A 21,729-nucleotide genomic window follows, 5' to 3' on the forward strand; every position below is an offset into this window, starting at 1 on the left:
ATACTGGGAATCCATTTAGTGCCATGGGGGTATAGACGGGTCCACTTGGAGTCATAGGCACTAAAGAAGTTTGATAAATGTGCTGGCTCCTCCCTCTATGCCCCTCCTACCAGACTCCGTCTAGGAAATTGTGCCAGAGGAGACGGATATACTTTGAGAGAAGGAAATAGATAAGGAAACTCGTGAGATTTCGAACCAGCACAAGCAGAAAGCCAGGCTAACCAAACTTGAAACAGGAACAGCTGAACTACACAGCAGTACTTAACCAGGTAACCGCGCAGGAAGAACGAAGCACCGGGCGGGCGCCCAGAATCCCCTACGGACTACGAGAAAAGGATTTACCGGTAGGTAATTAAAATCCTATTTTCTCTTACGTCCTTGGGGATACTGGGAATCCATTTTGTACCATGGGGAAGTACCAAAACTCTCAAACTGGATGGAAGAGTGCTTAGGTTCCTGCAGAACAGCTTGGCCAAACTGAAGGTCCTCAGAAGCCACGGTTTCGAACTTGGCAAACGTGTTCGTACCAGGCCAAATAGCTGATCTGCAGAGCTGTAATGCTGAGACACCCCAGGCAGTTGCCCAAGAGGAACCCACCTAGTAGAGTGGGCCTGTACAGATTTTGGAATCGGCATGCCTGCCATGGAATAAGCATGCTGGATAGTTAGCCTGAACCAACGTGCAATTGACTGCTTTGAAGCAGGACACCCAATTTTATTGGCATCACAAAGAACAAACAGCGAGTCTGATTTCCTGTGACGAGCAGTTCGCTTTACATAGGAGGCAGTAACAACCGAAACCACAACTGGCTTGTTGATCTGAAATGCCGACACCACCTTAGGAAGGAATTGCTGACGAGTCCTGAGTTCACCTCTGTCCGCATGGAAAATCAAGTAGGGACTCTTGTGAGACAACGCCCCCAGCACCGATACGCACCTTGCCGAAGCCAAGGCCAACAGCGTGATGGTCTTCTACGCAAGATATTTTACGTCAACCTCCTGTAACGGTTCAAACCAGTCCGATTGGAGGAATTCCAGAACCAATTTAAGATCCCAAGGTGCCGTGGGAGGGTGGATATGAAGAACACCCTTCAAGAACGTCTGGACCTCAGGGAGAGAAGTCAATTGTTTCCGAAAGAAAATAAACAAGACCAAAATCTGAACTTTTATGAAGCCTAGGCGTAGGCCCACATCTCCTGACTGCAGAAAAAGCAGAAAGCGTCCCAGATGAAATTCCACCATAGAATATGGTCCGCTCTCACACCAAGAAACATATTTCTTCCAGATATGATGGTAAGGTTTTGACATTACCCCCTTTCTGGCTTGGATCATAGTCAGGATGACCTTGTCAGAAATCCCTCTCCTGGCTAAAATCAGCCATTCAACTTCCATGCCGTCAAACGTAGCCGTGGTAAATCTTGATAAACGAACGGGCCCTGTTGCAGATGATCCTCTTGAAGAGGAAGAGGCCACAGATCTTCGCTTAGCATCTCGAGAAGATCCGCATACCAGGCCCTTCGCGGCCAGTCTGGACGAATGAGAATTGCTTGAACTCTTACCCTTTTTTAGGGATCAGAGGAATGGGAGGACACACGTACACCAGACTGTAGGCCCACGGAGCTGTCAGGGCGTCGACCGCAACAGCTTGTGGGTCCCTCGACCTCGAACAATACCGCTTGAGCTTCTTGTTGAATCGAGAAGCCATCATGTCGATTTGTGGATAACCCCACCGACGCGTCAGCCACTGGAACACCTCCGGGTGGAGGCCCCATTCCCCCGGGTGCAGGTTGTGTCTGCTGAGGAAATCTGCTTCCCAGTTGTCTACTGCCGGAATGAAAATCATCGACAACGCCATGGTGTGTTTTTCCGCCCAGAGGAGAATTCTTGACACCTTTGACATTGAGGCATTGCTTTTTGTTCTACTCTGTTGGTTGACGCAAGTCACCGCTGTCACATTGTCCGACTGAACTCAAACGGCCTAGGCCTGCAGAAGAGCATTGTAGATAGCCCTGAGTTCCAGATGTTTATTGGAAGAACGCTTTCCTGACTTGACCATCTTCCTTGAAACTGCACCCCCTGGGTGACTGCACCCCAACCTCTGAGGCTTGCGTCTGTGGTCAGAAGAATCCAATTCTGAATCCCGAACCTTCGACTCTCCACTAGGTTTGAAGTTTGTAGCCAGACGAATCCTCTGATGCATGTAAAGATGCGATCCGGACCATCTGTCCAACAGATACAGCTGGAAGGTCCTTGCATGAAACCTTCTGTACGGAATTGCTGCGTAAGAAACCATAATTTTCAGATGTACTGAGATTCGTGTAAGCTTCAAGACAGCCCGAACCATCAACTGGATCACCATTGCCTTTTCCAAGGGAAGGAACACTCTCTGAGACTCCGTGTCCAGTATCATTCCCAGGAAATTAAGCTTCTGCGTTGGTTCTTGGTGAGATTTTGGAAGATTAAGAATCCACCGATGATCCAGGAATAATCTGGTCATGAAACCAATATTCTCCAACAACTGCTCCCTGGACACAGCCTTTATCAGAAGATCGTCCAGGTAAGGAATGGCAGGGCATGAAACCGGTAGTGACAGTCCTGAGGTGCAAACCGTAGATAAGCCTGATGAGGCGGCCACATCGGAATGTGAAGGTATGCATCCTTGACATTCAGAGATGAAAGGAATTCCCCCTCTTCCAGACCTGAGATCACAGCTCTCAGACTCCATCTTGAACTTGAACACTCGTAAGTATGGGTTCAGTGATTTGAGATTCAGAATCGGTCTTATCGAACTGTCCGGTTTGGGAACTACAAACAAGCTGGAATAGTATCCCTTGTTTTGGAGGTGGAACTGGAGCAATGACCTGGGTCTGTAACAGTTTTTGAATGGCTTCTTGTAAGGTTATTCTTGCTTCCTGTGAAACTGGTACGCCTGATTTGGAGAATCTGTGAGGAGGGAGATCCTGGAACTCCAGCTTGTAGCCCTGAGATGTAAGGTCTATGACCCAGGGATCCTGGCAAGATCTTGTCCAGGTGTGACTTTAGAAGTTTAGCGGGATTCCCACCTGCCTGTCTCCCATGCATCGCAGTCCACCATCATGCGGAAGGCTTTGAGGAGGTAGAGCCAGAGCTCTATTCCTGTAAACCAGCAGCGCTGGTTTGCGTGGTTAACCTATAGCACCTTTCAGAGCCGGTCATAGGCATAGACAAACTAGGCAATTGCCTAGGGCATTTGATATGCCTAGGGGCATCAGCAGCTTCTGCTGATTAAAATGATATGCAGCATGCCTATATTCTGTGTGTAGCATTTCATATGCAGATACAGCCACAGTCTCACACAGTATATAGGCATGCTATATATCATTTTAATCAGCAGAAGCTGCTTGTGCATCCTAACCACATAGCAATGCAAATAAGCTGCATTTTCATTAAAAAAAAGGTGGCCATCGTTAGCATTGAGGCAATATTTATGAGGACACATCAGTTTCCAAGCAAAGGCAGAGGTCACAGTGTTAGTGGCAGTGTGAGTGCTGTGTGCATGTGAGTGGGTTGGTTGTGCAGTAGTGTTCGGAATATGCGTAAGGAGCATTGTGTGTGTCTTGTAAAAATGCATTAATAATGTGCAACATATGTGTAAGGGGCACTGTGTGTGTCATTATGTGTATAAGGGCATTAATAATGTGCGGCATATGTGTAACAGGGTACTACTGTATGTGTGTCATTATGTGTTTAGGGGCACTAATAATATGCAGCAAATGTGTAGGGGGCACTATGTGTGTCATTATGTGTATAAGGGCATTAATAATGTGCGGCATATGTGTAAGGGACATTATGTGTAAAAGGGCATTAATAAAGGTTGTCATAATGTGTAAGGCACATTATGTTTATAAGGACATTAATAATGTGTCTCATATGTGTAAGGGGCATTACTCTGTGGCATTATGTGTATAAGGTGCTCTACTATGTGGCGTTGCGTATAGAAAGGGCACTACTGTGTCGTCTAATGTGAATAAAGAGCAATAGGGTGTGATGTAATGTGAATAAGGAGCAATTCAGTGTGATGTAATGTGAATAAGGGGCTCTACTGTGAGGAGTAAAATTTATAAGGTAAAGTGATACTACTGTGGGATGTAATATGAATTATGGACACTATCGCATGATCAAATGTGAATAAAGTTGCAGTACTGTGTGGCGTAATTGGAATTGGGGTTACTATTGTGTGGCCATGGCCCTTGCCAGCAAAAACACACCCCTTTTTGGGCTGAGCACCAAATGTGTGAACTGTTCCTATTTAAAATCTGGGGGGTACAAGCACTAAAATAAGGACTGGTATGGGTGAGGGGTGATGGTGCTGGGAAAGAGGTGCAAGGTCAGAGGCAGAACCAGCGGTGGTGCTAGGGGGCACCAGGCAAAATCTTGCCTAGGGCATCATATTGGTTAGGGCCGGCTCTGGCACCTTTAGCGACAGTAGAACCACCTCTGGTCGTGCCCCGAAACTTTGCAGTCCGAAAGGACTGAAAATTGGGTCCTGAGTAGGACTTTCTAGCTGGCAGAAGGTAGATATGTGGATTTACCAGCAGTAGCTCGCGAAAGCCTCTTGTCGAGTTCGTTGCCAAATAAGGCCTCACCTGTGAACGGCAGGCCTTCCACACCTTACTTGGAGTCCACGTCAGGAGTCCACTGACGCAGCCATAATCCCCTGCGTGCCGACACAGCCATAGCTGTAGTGAGTGCATTAAGCAAACCTATTTGCAGGAGTAAAACAATGTCCTCTCGAGGTAAGGTGTCTAACCCCTCAATTAAATTACCAGACCATCTAGAAATGGCTCGAGTAATCCAATCACATGCTATAGTGGGTCTCTGGGTCACCCCTGCAGCTGTATATACAGATTTGAGTGTAGTCTCAATCTAACGATCAGCTGTATCCTTTAGGGAAGCTGCACCAGGCACAGGTAGTACTATTATATGTGAGAGCCTGGATTATGAGACTGATGTATCCACTATCGGTGGATTTTCCCATTTTTTCCTATCCTCAGGAGGAAAAGGAAAATAAGATTTTAAACCTACCGGTAAATCTTTTTCTCGTAGTCCGTAGAGGATGCTGGGGACTCCGTAAGGACCATGGGGATAGACGGGCTCCGCAGGAGACATGGGCACATTAAGAAAGAACTTTAGGTATGGGTGTGCACTGGCTCCTCCCTCTATGCCCCTCCTCCAGACCTCAGTTAGAGAAACTGTGCCCAGAAGAGACGGACAGTACGAGAAAAGGATTTTTGTTAAACCAAGGGCAAGAATCATACCAGCCCACACCATTCACACCGTATAACTTGTGATAAACTAACCAGTTAACAGTATGAAAAAACAACATAGCATCAGTCGGAGACCGATGAAAACTATAACATAACCCTTATGTAAGCAAAACTATATACAAGTCTTGTAGAAGTAGTCCACACTTGGGACGGGCGCCCAGCATCCTCTACGGACTACGAGAAAAAGATATACCGGTAGGTTTAAAATCTTATTTTCTTACGTCCTAGAGGATGCTGGGGACTCCGTAAGGACCATGGGGATTATACCAAAGCTCCCAAACCAGCCACAGGCACCACAATAGGTTGGTTCATATGAAAAGATGACACCACCTTAGGCAAAAATTGAGGACGGGTCCGCAATTCCGCTCTATCGACATGGAAAACCAGATAGGGGTTTTTATGAGACAAAGCCGCCAATTCCGACACTCGCCTAGCCGAAGCCAAGGCTAACAACATGACTACCTTCCAAGTGAGATATTTTAACTCCACCGTTTTAAGTGGTCAAACCAGTGCGACTTAAGGAAACTCAACACCACGTTAAGGTCCCAAGGCGCCACCAGAGGTACAAAAGGAGGCTGAATATGCAGCACTCCCTTCACAAAAGTCTGTACTTCTGGGAGAGAAGCCAATTCTTTTTGAAAGAAAATGGATAAGGCCGAAAACTGAACCTTAATGGAGCCTAATTTTAGGCCCAAATACACTCCAGTTTGTAGGAAGTGAAGGAAACGGCCAAGATGGAATTCTTCCGTAGGAGTATTCCTGGCCTCACAGCAAGAAACATATTTTCGCCATATACGGTGATAATGTTTAGCTGTCACGTCCTTCCTAGCCTTTATCAGAGTAGGAATGACCTCATCTAGAATGCCCTTTTCCACTAGGATACGGCGTTCAACCGCCATGCCGTCAAACGCAGCCGCGGTAAGTATTGGAACAGACAGGGCCCCTGTTGCAACAGGTCCTGTCTTAGAGGAAGAAGCCACGGATCTTCTGTGAGCATCTCCTGCAGATCTGGATACCAGGCCCTTCGTGGCCAATCTCGAACAATGAGAATTGTCTGTACTCCTCTTTTTCTTATTATTCTCAACACCTTTGGTATGACAGGAAGAGGAGGAAACGCATAGACCGACTGGAACACCCACGGTGTCACTAGGGCGTCCACAGCTACCGCCTGAGGGTCTCTTGACCTGGCGCAATACCATTGCAGCTTTTTGTTGAGGCGGAACACCATCATGTCTATCTGGGGCAGTCCCCACTGGCTTGCAATCTGTGCGAAGACTTCCTGATGAAGTCCCCACTCTCCTGGATGCAAGTCGTGTCTGGTGAGGAAGTCTGCTTCCCAGTTGTCCACTCCCGGAATGAACACTGCTGACAATGCGCTTACATGATTTTCCGCCCAGCAAAGAATACTGGTGGCTTCCGCCATTGCCACTCTACTCCTGGCGGTTTACATGAGCCACTGCGGTGATGTTGTCTGACTGGATCAGAACTGGTAAGTCGCGAAGCAAAGTCTCCGCTTGACGAAGGGCGTTGTATATGGCCCTCAGCTCCAGGACGTTGATGTGAAGACAAGTCTCTTGACTTGGCCAAAGACCCTGGAAGTTTCTTCCTTGTGTGACTGCTCCCCAACCTCGGAGGCTCGTGTCCGTGGTCACCAGAACCCAGTCCTGAATGCCGAACCTGCGACCCTCTAGAAGGTGAGCACTCTGCAGCCACCACATGAGAGATACCCTGGCCGACAGGGTGATCAACTGATGAATCTGTAGATGTGACCCGGACCACTTGTCCAGTAGGTCCCATTGGAAGGTCCTCGCATGGAACCTGCCGAATGGAATGGCCTCGTAAGATGCCACCATCTTTCCCAGGACTAGAGTGCAGTGATGCACCGACACCTGTTTTGGTTTCAATAGGTTCCTGACCAGAGTCATGAGTTCTTGAGCCCTTTCCATTGGAAGATAAACCCTTTTCTGGTCCATATCCAGAATCCTGCCCAAGAAGGTCAGACGAGTCGTAGGAACCAGCTGCGACTTCGGGATATTGAGAATCCAGCTGTGTTGCTGTAACACCTTCAGTGAAAGTGACACGCTGTTCAGTAACTGCTCTCGTGATCTCGCTTTTATGAGGAGATCGTCCAAGTACGGGATAATTGTGACTCCCTGCTTGCGCAGGAGCACCCTCATTTCCGCCATTACCTTGGTGAAAATTCTCGGGGCCGTGGAAAGCCCAAACATCAACGTCTGAAATTGGTAATGACCATCCTGTACCGCAAATCTCAGGTACGCCTGATGAGGTGGATATATGGGAACATGAAGGTATGCATCCTTTATGTCCAGAGATACCATAAAATCCCCCCCTTCCAGGCTGGCGATGACCGCCCTGAGCGATTCCATCTTGAACTTGAACCCTTTTCAAGTATAGGTTCAGGGATTTTAAAGTTAGAATGGGTCTGACCGAACCGTACGGTTTCGGGACTACAAACAGGGTTGAGTAATATCCCCTCCCTTGTTGAAGTAGGGGAACCTCGACAACCACCTGTTGAAGATACAATTTGTGAATTGCATTTAACACTATCTCCCTTTCTGGGGGAGAAGTCGGCAGGGCCAATTTGAAAAACCGGCGAGGAGACACCTCTTCGAATTCCAGCTTGTAACCCTGAGAAACAATTTTTATTGCCCAGGGATCCACCTGTGAGTGAACCCAGATGTGGCTGAAAATTCGAAGACGTGCCCCCACTGGGGCGGACTCCCTTAGCGGAGCCCCAGCGTCATGCGGTGGAATTTGTAGAGGCCGGGGAGGACTTCTGTTCCTGGGAACTAGCTGTGTTGTGCAGCTTTTTCCCTCTGCCCTTACCTCTGGCAAGAAAGGACGCACCTCGTACTCGCTTGTTTCTTTGTGACCGAAAGGACTGCATTTGATAACGTGGTGCTTTCTTAGGCTGTGAGGGAATATAAGGCAAAAAATTTGATTTACCAGCTGTAGCTGTGGAGACCAGGTCCGAGAGACCTTCCCCAAACAATTCCTCACCCTTGTAAGGTAAAACCTACATATGCCTTTTTGAGTCGGCCCACCTGTCCATTGCCGGGTCCATAGGACTCGTCTAGCAGAAATCGACATAGCGTTGATTCTAGAACCCAGTTGGCCAATGTCTCTTTGAGCATCTCTCATATATAAGACAGCATCATCAATATGACCCAGGGTCAATAAAATGGTACCCTTATCCAGGGTATCAATTTCCATTGATAAGGTACCTATCCACGCTGCTACAGCGCTACAAACTCCAGCCGACACAATCGCCGGTCTGAGTAAGGTACTAGAATGTGTGTAAATAGACTTTAAGGTAGCCTGCTGTTTGCAATCAGCAGGATCCCTGAGGGTAGCCATATCTTGGGACGGCAGCTCTACCTTTTTGGATAAGCGTGTCCACGCTTTTTTCTACCCTTGGGGAAGATTCTCACCGTATCCTGTCCTTAGTCGGGAAAGAATACACCCTAAGAATCCTTTTGGGAATCTGCAGTTTCTTGTCTGGAGATTCCCAAGCATTTTCAATAACTCGTTCATGAGATGGGGGAAAGGTTACCTCAGGTTTCTTTACCCTATACATGTGTACCCTCGTGTCAGGGACAGGGTGTTTCTCTGTGATATGCAAAACATCTTTTATTACAATAATCATATATTGAATACTATTTGCCAATTCTGGCTGTAACTTTGCATCATCGTAGTCGACACTGGAGTCAGAATTCGTGTCGGCGTCAGTGTCTACTATTTTGGATAGTGGGCGCTTTTGAGACCCCGGAGGTCCCTGTGACATAGGGGAAAGGTAAGGTTTGACGCCTGTACATTCCCTAGACTCGGTGCAATAAATTCACATTAGCACTAAAACATTCCACATATCCAACCAGTCAGGTGTCGGTGTTGCCGACGGAGACACCACAGTCATTTACTCCACCTCCTCCCTGTGAGAGCCTTCTACCTCAGACATGCCGACACACCACACACTCAGGGAATCCTCTTATCTGAAGACAGTTCCCCCACAAGGCCCTTTGGAGAGACAGAGAGAGAGTATGCCAGCACACCCAGCGCGAATGACCCAGGAAAAAACACACAATATATTTACCCAGATAGCACTGTAATCTTTATCTTTGCGCCAAATTATGTGACCCCCCCCCCCCCCTTCTTTAAAACCCTCTTTCAGAGTGGATAAGCAGGGGAGAGTCCGGGGAGCTTCCTCTCAGCGCTGTGCTGTGGAGAAAATGGCGCTGGTGAGTGCTGAGGAAGAAGCCCCGCCCCCTTAGCGGCGGGCTTCTGTCCCGCTAAAATATATAAAAAACTGGCGGGGGCTCTTTATATATATAGTGCCCAGCTGTATATATCTGCTTTTGCCAGAAAATAAGATTTTAAACCTACCGGTAAATCTTTTTCTCCTAGTCCGTAGAGGATGCTGGGATTCCGTAAAGACCATGGGGTATAGACAGGCTCCGCAGGAGACATGGGTACCTAAAAGAACTTTCTAGTATGGTGTGCACTGGCTCCTCCCTCTATGCCCCTCCTCCAGACCTCAGTTAGAGAACTGTGCCCAGAGGAGATGGACAATACGAGGAAAGGATTTTGTTAATCTAAGGGCAAGATTCATACCAGCCCACACCAATCATACCATATAACCTGGTATACACATAACCAGTTAACAGTATGAACAAACAACAGTATCGGTCCAATACCGATTCTAACTGTAACATAACCCTTATGTAAGCAATAACTATATACAAGTCTTGCAGATTTTCCGCACTGGAACGGGCGCCCAGCATCCTCTACGGACTAGGAGAAAAATATTTACCGGTAGGTTTAAAATCTTATTTTCTCTTACGTCTTAGAGGATGCTGGGGACTCCGTAAGGACCATGGGGTTTATACCAAAGCTACCAAATCGGGCGGGAGAGTGCGGATGACTCTGCAGCACCGACTGAGCAAACGCTAGGTCCTCATCAGCCAGGGTATCAAACTTGTAGAATTTAGCAAAAGTGTTTGACCCCGAACATGTTGCTGCTCGGCAAAGCTGTAATGCCGAGACGCCTCGGGCAGCCGCCCAAGAAGAGCCCACCTTCCTAGTGGAATGGGCCTTTACTGAATGCGGCAACGGCAATCCAGCCGTAACATAAGCCTGCTGAATCGTGTAACAGATCCAGCGAGCAATAGTCTGCTTCGAAGCAGGCGCGCCAATCTTGTTGGCAGCATACAGGACAAACAATGCATCTTTTTTCCTAATTCTAGCCGTCCTGGCTACATAAATTTTCAAGGCCCTGACTACATCCAGGGACATGGAATCCTCCAAGTCACTCATAGCCACAGGCACCACTATAGGTTGGTTCATATGAAACGAAGACACCACCTTAGGTAAAAATTGAGGACGAGTCCTCAATTCCGCTCTATCCACATGAAAAATCAAGTAAGGGCTCTTGTAAGACAAGGCCACCAATTCTGACACACGCCTCGCAGATGCCAAGGCTAACAACATGACCACCTTCCAGGTGAGAAATTTAAACTCCACCGTTTTAAGGGGTTCAAACCAGTGTGATTTAAGGAACTGCAACACCACGTTCAGGACCCATGGTGCCACTGGGGGCACAAAAGGAGGCTGGATGTGCGGTACTCCTTTTACAAACGTCTGGACTTCTGGGAGAGAAGCCAATTCCTTCTGAAAGAATATTGACAAGGCCGAAATCTGTACTTTAACAGAGCCTAACTTTAGGCCCATAGCCACTCCGGTCTGTAGGAAGTGGAGAAAACGACCCAGATGGAAATCTTCCGTAGGAGCATTCTTGGTTTCACACCAAGAGACATATTTCCGTCAGATACGGTGATAATGTTTTGCCGTAACCTCCTTCCTAGCCTTTATTAGAGTAGGTATGACCTCCTCCGGAATACCCTTCTCCGCTAGGATCCGGCGTTCAACCGCCATGCCGTCAAACGTAACCGCGGTAAGTCTTGGAACATGCAGGGCCCCTGCTGTAACAGGTCTTCCCTTAGAGGAAGAGGCCAGGGCTCTTCCGTGAACATCTCCTGAAGATCTGAGTACCAGGCCCTTCGAGGCCAGTCTGAAACAATGAGTATTGTCTGTACTCTTTTTCGTCTTATGATCCTCAACACTTTTGTGATGAGAGGAAGAGGAGGAATCACATAGACCGACTGGAACACCCATGGCGTTACCAGAGCGTCTACTGCTATTGCCTGAGGGTCCTGGGACCTGGCACAATACCTCCGAAGCTTCTTGTTGAGGCGTGACGCCATCATGTCTATTTGAGGAACTCCCCAGAGAGCCGTTATCTCTGCAAAGACTTCTTGCTGAAGTCCCCACTCTCCTGGATGGAGATCGTGTCTGCTGAGGAAGTCTGCTTCCCAGTTGTCCACTCACAGAATGAAGACAGCTGACAGAGCGCTTACGTGATTTTCCGCCCAGCGAAGAATCCTGGTGGCTTCTGCCATTGCGACTCTGCTTCTTGTCCCGCCTTGGCAGTTCACATGAGCTCCTGCTGTGACATTGTCTGATTGAATCAGAACCAGTAGGTTGCGAAGAAGATTCTCCGCTTGTCGAAGGCCGTTGTATATGGCCCTTAGCTCCAACACGTTGATGTGTAGACAGGACTCCTGGTCTGTCCACAGTCCCTGAAAATTTCTTCCTTGGGTGACTGCTCCCCATCCTCGGAGGCTCGCGCCCGTGGTTATCAGGATCCAGTCCTGAATGCCGAACCTGCGACCCTCTAGAAGGTGAGCACTCTGCAGCCACCATAGAAGAGACACCCTGGCCCTGGGGGACAGTGTTATTTTTTGATGTAATTGTAGATGGGACCCGGACCATTTGTCCAGAAGATCCCATTGAAACGTCCTTGCATGGGACTGCCGAAGGGAATGGCCTCGTAAGTTGCCACAATTTTCCCCAGAACCCGAGTGCATTGATGAGCTGACACTCTTTTTGGCTTTAGTAGTTCTTGGACCATGTTCTGGAGGTCCTGGACTTTTTACAACGGGAGGAAAACTTTCTTTTGTTCCGTGTTCTCTTGATCTCGCTTTTATCAGGAGATCGTCCAAGTATGGGATAATTGTGACTCCTTGCTTGCGCAGGATCACCATCATTTCCGCCATTAACTTGGTGAAAATCCTCGGGGCCGTGGACAGACCAAACGGCAACGTCTGAAACCGATAATGACAATCCTGTACCGCAAATCTCAGGAACTCCTGATGAGAGGGATATATGGGGACATGAAGGTAAGCATCCTTTATGTCCAGTGACACCATAAAATCCCCCCCTTCCAGGCAGGCTATCACCGCTCGGAGAGATTCCATCTTGAATTTTAATCTTTTCAGGTACAGGTTCAGGGATTTTAGGTTTAAAATGGGCCTGACCGAACCATCCGGCTTCGGAACCACAAATAGGGTTGAATAATACCCTTTTCCCTGTTGGCTCAGGGGAACCCTGATAATTACTCGCTGTTGACACAGCATTTGAATTGCAGCTAGCACTACTTCCCGCTCTGGGGTAGAAGCTGGTAAGGCCGACTTGAAAAATCGGCGAGGGGGCACCTCTTCGAATTCCAGCTTGTAGCCATGGGAGACTATTTCTATCACCCAAGGGTCCACGTCTGACTGAACCCAGACTTGGCTGAATAGTCGAAGGCGTCCCCCCACCTGTGCGGACTCCCGCAGGGGAGCCCCAGCGTCATGCGGTAGACTTAGCAGAAGCCGGGAAGGACTTCTGCTCTTGGGAACCAGCCGCAGCAGGTGTCCTCTTGACTCTACCCTTACCTCTGGCGAGGAAAGAGGAGCCCCGACCTCTTCTGGATCTATGCGACCGAAAGGACTGCATCTGATATTGTGGGGGTTTCTTTTGCTGTTGGGGAACAAAAGGTAAAAAGGACGACTTACCCGCGGTAGCTGTAGAAACCAGGTCCGCAAGGCCGTCCCCAAACAATACATCACCTTTGTAAGGTAAAACCTCCATATGACTTTTTGAGTCTGCATCCCCCGTCCATTGGCGGATCCATAAGGCTCTTCTTGCCAAAATAGCCATAGCATTGGCTCTTGAACCCAGTAATCCAATGTCTCTTTGATCGTCCCTCATATATAAGACTGCGTCCTTAATATGAGCTAATGTTAACAAAATTGTATCCCTATCTAGGGTATCAAGGTCAGCTGACAGTGTATCTGTCCAAGCTGCTACTGCACTACATACCCATGCCGACGCAATTGCCGGTCTAAGCAAAGTACCAGTATGAGTGTAGATAGACTTTAATGTAGTCTCTTGCCTGCGGTCGGCAGGATCCTTGAGGGCCGCTGTGTCAGGGGACGGTAGCACCACCTTCTTGGAAAGGCGTGTTAAGGCTTTGTCCACTGTGGGAGAGGATTCCCAACGTACCCTGTCCTGTGTAGGGAAAGGGTACGCCATAAGAACCCTTTTGGGAATCTGCAGCTTCTTATCTGGAGTTTCCCATGCTTTTTCACATAACTCATTAATTTCATGTGAAGGAGGAAAGTTTATAACCTGTTTCTTTTCCTTAAACATGTGTATCCTCGTGTCAGGTACCGAGGGCTCATCAGTGATATGTAAGACATCTTTTATTGCAATAATCATGCACTGAATACTTTTTGTCACCCTGGGGTGCAATTTTGCTTCATCATAGTCGACACTGGAATCAGAGTCCGTGTCGGTATCTGTGTCCCTTATTTGTGAGAAGGGACGTTTCTGAGACCACGACGGGTCCTGTGAGTCGGTACAATCCGTAGATTGATTACCTGCCGATGCGCTGGACTCTGCTTTGTCCAGCCTTTTATGCAGTGAAGCTACACTAGCATTTAACATATGCCACATATCCATCCAATCCTGAGTCGGCACCGCCGATTGAGACACACCACTCATCTGTTCCACCTCCTCTTTGGATAAGCCTTCCGTTTCAGACATGCCAACACCCCACACACACAGGGATATAGCTATGAGGGGACAATTCGCTAAAGCAGGCCCTTCGGAGAGACAGAAAGAGAGTATGCCAGCACACACCAGCGCCAAACTGACCAAGGGGAAAAAAACAGATAGCGCATATATATATATATATATATATATATATATATATATATATATATACACATATAGAATAGCAGAGACCTATCCCCTTGAAGAAGTCCAGGCTATTGAACGGACGAAACGCACTGGGACTGTTTTGCTGCTGAATTCCTCTAATGGACAGATAAGCGATAGAACTTTTTAATTCCTGTACGCATGTATTCTGTCTATTTTATTTATATCGGGACAGCCTGCTGCTGAGTCCCTTTTAGATGGACAGATAAGCCTCGAAATACTCTTTTATCTTGTACGTGTTTAGTGTAGCCATTTGTATGTCTTTTATATTAAATTGTTAATTTGTTTACCTATAAAATGTCTGGGCTATCAAATATGTACAACTGGGAATAAGCACGTTCCCTAATTCATTGCCCTTTAAAGCTAAATGACATTTTTTTGCGAGAACGGTACACACTATGTTTTGATATGTTTTTCTTTACATGTGAATCTCAAATGATCAACAACCGTTGGAAATCCTTGTAAAACCAGATAAGTGTACTTGGTTTTAATCATACCCACCTGACCATTTCCCTTTTAAAACTTGCTGTTGCACTCCCAAGCGCTTATTTTCTCCACTACTTAAATATATATATATATATATATATATATGTATATATATATTTCCCCCACTCACTGCGCCAAATATGTGCCCCCCCTCTCTTTTTTTCGGCCCTCTGATGCTCAGCAGGGGAGAGTCCGGGGAGCCAGCGTTCTCTGCAGCCTCTGTGGAGAAAATGGCGCTGGTTAATGCTGAGGGATCAAGCTCTGCCCCCTCGAGCGGCGTGCTTCGGTCCCGCTCGTAAATTTAAAAATGGCGGGGATCTGTAGTTTACTGCCTCCGCAGCCTAACTACATGCTTTAATGCCCAAAACGAGGTTTATTGCTGCCAGGGGCGCCCCCCCTGCACCCTACACCCATCAGTGCCCAGTGTGTGTGTAAGTGTGGGAGCAATGGGAAGCTGCGCGCTTGCCTCATGAAGATCTGAAGTCTTCTGCTGCCTGACGTCTTCATATGTCTTTCAAACTCACCCGGCTTCTTTTTACCGGCATCTGTGAGGAGGATAGCGGCGCGGCTCCGGGACGAACCCCAGGGTGAGACCTGTGTTCCGACTCCCTCTGGAGCTAATGGTGTCCAGTAGCCTAAGAAACAGAGCCCTTAAACTCTTAAGAAGTGGGTCTGCTTCTCTCCCCTCAGTCCCACGATGCAGGGAGTCTGTTGCCAGCAGAGCTCCCTGAAAATAAAAAACCTAACAAAATTCTTTTTACAGAAAACTCAGGAGAGCTCCCTGTAATGCACCCTATATCTCCACGGGGCACAAGATCTAACCGAGGTCTGGAGGAGGGGCATAGAGGGAGGAGCCAGTGCACACCATACTAGAAAGTTCTTTTAGGTGCCCATGTCTCCTGCGGAGCCGGTCTATACCCCATGGTCCTTACGGAGTCCCCAGCATCCTCTAGGGCGTAAGAGAAAATGAGGTTATATTGCTGCCCAGGGCGACCCCCCTACGCCCTGCACCCTTACAGTGACTGCCGTTTGTGTGTGCTGTGTGGGAGCAATGGCGCACAGCTTTACTGCTGTGCGTTACCTCAGTGAAGATCTGAAGTATTCTGCCGCCTCTGAAGTCTTCTTTCTTCTCATACTCACCCGGCTTCTATCTTCCGGCTCTGCGAGGAGGACAGCGGCGCGGCTCTGGGACGGACGGCGAGGGTGAGACCTGCGTACCGATCCCTCTGGAGCTAATGGTGTCCAGTAGCCTAAGAAGCAGGGCCTTGAAACTCACAGAAGTAGGTCTGCTTCTCTCTCCTCAGTCCCTCGATGCAGGGAGTCTGTTGCCAGCAGGCTCCCTGAAAATAAAAAAACCTAACAAATATACTTTCTTTCAGGAAACTCAGGAGAGCTCCCTGTAATGCACCCAGTCTCCTCTGGGCACAGTAGTAAACTGAGGTCTGGAGGAGGGGCATAAAGGGAGGAGCCAGTGCACACCCATACCTAAAGTTCTTTCTTAAAGTGCCCATGTCTCCTGCGGAGCCCGTCTATCCCCATGGTCCTTACGGAGTCCCCAGCATCCTCTAGGACGCAAGAGAAAAGATGATAATAACCACCTGGGAATTCGAAATTTCTTATCTGGATGAACCCACGGTTCATCAAACCGGGTATTTAGTTCCTTTGACACAGGAATAGTGGCTGAGGATTTTTTCTTTATTATTAAAGTAAAATTCCTCACACTCCCCTGTCACCTTATCAGGGATATTTAGGCCTTCTCTGATAGAATCTATGAGAGCCTCTACACCCTGTGACAAAGTACCCTCCCCTACATCCATTTCTGACCCGTCATTATCAGAGTCAGAATGCAGGATTTGGGCCAAAGTACGTTTTTGCGGACCAATGGTAGAGGACTGAGACGCTGGTCTGAGTACTGAGTCCTTTTGCATAAACTCAGCCACAGACTGTCTTAAGTATTGCGTCTCTTTCTCATTATGAGATAACTTAGTAGAGATGGTGGAACTCATCCCCCTAATGGAGTCCAGCCATGCTGGCTCCGCCCCATTGGCCTGAGAAGGGATACTACACTGAGTACACACTAGTGAAACCCCTGGAGAAGAGGAACACTGTGCCTTGCATGGAACACACGCTTTGCCTGACATACTGCAGCAGTGACAGAACACTCACAGGAAAAGGTTAAAAACACAATCAACCCACAAAGAGCCCTTCCCGAGAGACACAGAGAGAGGATAGAACCAGCACACGGCGCCCTTATCGCTAAAGCCAAGATTAGCTGGGTCGTAGACCAAGTACCTAAATTAAGGACTTAGTACACAAGTATAACACTCCCCTCTGCTATGACCCCTTGGTACCGCTGAGGTAATCTGGAGGCTCTCTGGAGGAGCTGCGTGTCCCAGCAGTCAGCGTCTGTGTTGCTACAGTGAGGGAAAATAGCGCCTGTGAGTTGCTGGATCCGCTCATAGTGAAGCCCCGCCCCTGTAATGGCGCACGGTCTTCCCGTTCTTCTTTATACTGGCTTAGTGTCTAAGTGCATAACATGGAGTAAGCACCCTTTTAAGCCATTCTGGGTACTGTGTACACTACAGTGTACTAAGTCTAGAGACTCAGTCCGCCCAGTGTAGAAGCCGTGAGTCTCTGTACCCTAATGTCGCCATAATGGCCGGCGACCCACTAACCGGGACGCCGGCTTAGTTCTCCCCACTCTACTTTCTTCTGGCTCTGTTAGGGGTGGCTGTGGGAATGTACGCTCGCCGTGGTGGGGCTTGAAAATAGTTCCCTCAGGAGCTAGAACCTGTCAGTGGGGAATGGGACCATTAACCCCTAGTGGGGTTGGGCCGCCCTCACCCCCTTCCCCCTAAGTCACACGAAGCAGGCAGGCTAGTGCCATCCAGTCCTGACTGAAAATAACAAACTTTAAAAATAAATGCAGAAAACTCTTCAGGTGCTTCCAGAGATGTGACTGGCTCCTTCGGTCACATTTTCTAAACGGAGTCTGGTAGGAGGGGAACAGAGGGAGAAGCCGGCACACGTTATTAAACTTCTATAGTGCCCATGGCTCCAAATGGACTTGTCTATACCCCATGGTACTAAATGGATTCCCAGTATCCCCTAGGACGCAAGAGAAAATAAATGACACATATGCCCTTTATGTGCGATAGTAACATTTATGTAGGTAACACAGATTTAGTCATGGCTTTTGCCAGTCCCAAATGCCCAGAGCAATAAAGTAGATATACTGTAACCAGCTGCAGGTTTTAGATCAGAATGCTTGTTTACCCACGATAGAGAAACTATACTGTAGAGACACTGGCTGGCTACATTCACTTACCTTTTAATCTCTCTGAGCAGCATTCTAAGGAGGGTGCCCTGCAGTGGTTCAACCATCAGCTTCCGCCACATATCAAGTGCTAACTGCAATAGAAACAGCAAAGGATTAACACACAGAACGGCTGTATTTCATGGTCAAGTCATCTTTCCTTAGGCCCAGCAGTTCATCCCAGCTGGATTCAGAAGCAGAATAGCAAGTGATGTCTGATCACTGGGTAATTATTAAACAGTTTATCCAAAATAAGGATGTATTTATGGGGTCAGTGATCATTTTAATCTTTGTTTTTTCTTTTTTTCAATGAATACTTTTAAGACAAAGCAATGGACGAGGAGATAAAGCTGATTTAAAAGAACAGCTCCAAAATCATAAATGGGATTATCACCATTTCTATCTTAAAATACGGATGTCCTTGAACTTTGTGGGAATTAAAAGATTTTTAATTGCATTAAAATAAGAATTTACTCACCGGTAATTCTATTTCTCGTAGTCCGTAGTGGATGCTGGGAACTCCGTAAGGACCATGGGGAATAGCGGCTCCGCAGACAATCCGCACTTGGGATGGGCGCCCAGCATCCACTACGGACTACGAGAAATAGAATTACCGGTGAGTAAATTCTTATTTTCTCTGACGTCCTAGTGGATGCTGGGAACTCCTAAGGACCATGGGGATTATACCAAAGCTCCCAAACGGGCGGGAGAGTGCGGATGACTCTGCAGCACCGAATGAGCAAAAGCAAGGTCCTCCTCAGCCAGGGTATCAAACTTGTAGAACCTAGCAAACGTGTTTGAACCCGACCAAGAAGCAGCTCGGCAAAGTTGTAAAGCCGAGACCCCTCGGGCAGCCGCCCGCCCAAGAAGAGCCCACTTTCCTCGTGGAATGGGCTTTTACAGATTTAGGATGCGGCAGTCCAGCCGCAGAATGTGCAAGTTGAATCGTACTACAGATCCAGCGAGCAATAGACTGCTTTGAAGCAGGAGCACCCAGCTTGTTGGGCGCATACAGGATAAATAGCGAGTCAGTTTTCCTGACTCAAGCCGTCCTGGAAACATAGATTTTCAGGGCCCTGACTACGTCCAGCAACTTGGAATCCTCCAAGTCCTTCGTAGCCGCAGGCACCACAATAGGTTGGTTCAAATGAAAAGCAGATACCACCTTAGGAAGAAATTGGGGACGAGTCCTCAATTCCGCCCTATCCATATGGAAAATCAGATAAGGGCTTTTACATGACAAAGCCGCCAATTCTGACACACGCCTGGCCGAAGCCAAGGCCAACAGCATGACCACTTTCCACGTGAGATATTTTAGTTCCACGGTTTTAAGTGGCTCAAACCAATGTGACTTAAGGAAATCCAACACCACGTTGAGATCCCAAGGTGCCACTGGAGGCACAAAAGGGGGCTGAATATGCAGCACTCCTTTAACAAACGTCTGAACTTCAGGCAGTGAAGCCAGTTCTTTTTGGAAGAAAATCGACAGAGCCGAAATCTGGACCTTAATGGAACCTAATTTGAGGCCCATAGTCACCCCTGACTGTAGGAAGTGCAGAAATCGACCCAGCTGAAATTCCTCCGTTGGGGCCCTTCTGGCCTCACACCACGCAACATAATTTCGCCATATGCGGTGATAATGGTTTGCGGTCACCTCCTTCCTAGCTTTAATCAGCGTAGGGATGACTTCCTCCGGAATGCCCTTTTCCTTCAGGATCCGGCGTTCAACCGCCATGCCGTCAAACGCAGTCGCGGTAAGTCTTGGAACAGACAGGGTCCCTGCTGCAGCAGGTCCTGTCTGAGCGGCAGAGGCCATGGGTCCTCTGAGATCATTTCTTGAAGTTCCGGGTACCAAGCTCTTCTTGGCCAATCCGGAACCACAAGTATAGTTCTTACTCCTCTCCTTCTTATTATTCTCAGTACCTTGGGTATGAGAGGCAGAGGAGGGAACACAAACAGACTGGTACACCCACGGTGTCACTAGAGCGTCCACAGCTATCGCCTGAGGGTCCCTTGACCTGGCGCAATATCTTTTTAGCTTTTTGTTGAGGCGGGACGCCATCATGTCCACCTGTGGCCTTTCCCAACGGTGACTTCTGGATGAAGTCCCCACTCTCCCGGGTGGAGGTCGTGCCTGCTGAGGAAGTCTGCTTCCCAGTTGTCCACTCCCGGAATGAACACTGCTGACAGTGCTAACACATGATTTTCCGCCCATCGGAGAATCCTTGTGGCTTCTGCCATCGCCATCCTGCTTCTTGTGCCGCCCTGACGGTTTACATGGGCGACCGCCGTGATGTTGTCTGACTGGATCAGCACCGGCTGGTGTTGAAGCAGGGGTCTTGCCTGACTTAGGGCATTGTAAATGGCCCTTAGTTCCAGAATATTTATGTGTAGGGAAGTCTCCGGACTTGTCCATAGTCCTTGGAAGTTTCTTCCCTTTGTGACTGCCCCCCAACCTCGAAGGCAGGCATCCGTGGTCACCAGGATCCAGTCCTGTATGCCGAATCTGCGGCCCTCTAGAAGATGAGCACTCTGCAGCCACCACAGTAGCGACACCCTGGCCCTTGGAGACAGGGTTATCAGCCGATGCATCTGAAGATGCGACCCGGACCACTTGTCCAACAGATCCCACTGAAAGATCCTTGCATGGAACCTTCCGAATGGAATTGCTTCGTAAGAAGTAAGTACGGATGGTGTAATGGTTAGCATTACTGCCTCACAGCACTGAGGTCATGGGTCCGATTCTCACCATGGCCCTAACTGTGTGGAGTTTGTATATTCTACCCGTACTTGCGTGGGTTTCCTCCGGGTACTCCGGTTTCCTCCCACAATCCAAAAATATACTGGTAGGTTAATTGGCTCCCAACAAAATTAACACTAGTATTAATGTGTCTGTGTACATGTGGTAGGGAATATAGAATGTAAGCTCCACTGGGGCAGGGACTGATGTGAATGGGCAAATATTCTCTGTACAGCGCTGCGGAATATGTGCGCGCTATATAAATAACTGGTAATAAGTAAATAATAAATAAGAAGCCACCATCTTTCCCAGGACTCGCGTGCAGTGGTGCACCGACACATGTTTTGGTTTTAGGAGGTCTCTGACTAGAGACGATAACTCCTTGGCCTTCTCCTCCGGGAGAAACACTTTTTTTCTGTTCTGTGTCCAGAACCATCCCCAGGAACAGTAGACGCGTTGTAGGGACCAGCTGCGACTTTGGAATATTCAGGATCCAGCCGTGCTGTTGTAGCACTTCCCGAGCTAGTGCTACTCCGATCAACAACTGTTCCCTGGACCTCGCCTTTATAAGGAGATCGTCCAAGTACGGGATAATTAAAAGTCCCTTTTTCCGAAGGAGTATCATCATTTCGGCCATTACCTTGGTAAATACCCTCGGTGCCGTGGACAGACCAAACGGCAACGTCTGGAATTGGTAATGACAGTCCTGTACCACAAATCTGAGGTACTCCTGGTGAGGAGGGTAAATGGGGACATGCAGGTAAG

General features: G+C 48.1%; 1 protein-coding gene across 5 annotated transcripts in view; it reads right to left on the reverse strand.

Moving 5' to 3' along the window:
- CUL2 (cullin 2) overlaps nucleotides 1–21,729 on the reverse strand; it is a 267,865-nt gene that overhangs the window by 126,610 nt on the left and 119,526 nt on the right. For all 5 annotated transcript variants that reach the window (XM_063922125.1, XM_063922123.1, XM_063922127.1 and 2 more), the window contains one exon: nucleotides 18,237–18,319. In XM_063922125.1, the coding sequence (XP_063778195.1) occupies nucleotides 18,237–18,319 (83 nt within the window). The remainder of the gene's footprint in view (nucleotides 1–18,236; nucleotides 18,320–21,729) is intronic.

The sequence above is a fragment of the Pseudophryne corroboree genome, chromosome 5 (assembly GCF_028390025.1).
Source record: "Pseudophryne corroboree isolate aPseCor3 chromosome 5, aPseCor3.hap2, whole genome shotgun sequence".
NCBI classification, from domain to species: Eukaryota; Metazoa; Chordata; class Amphibia; order Anura; family Myobatrachidae; genus Pseudophryne; species Pseudophryne corroboree.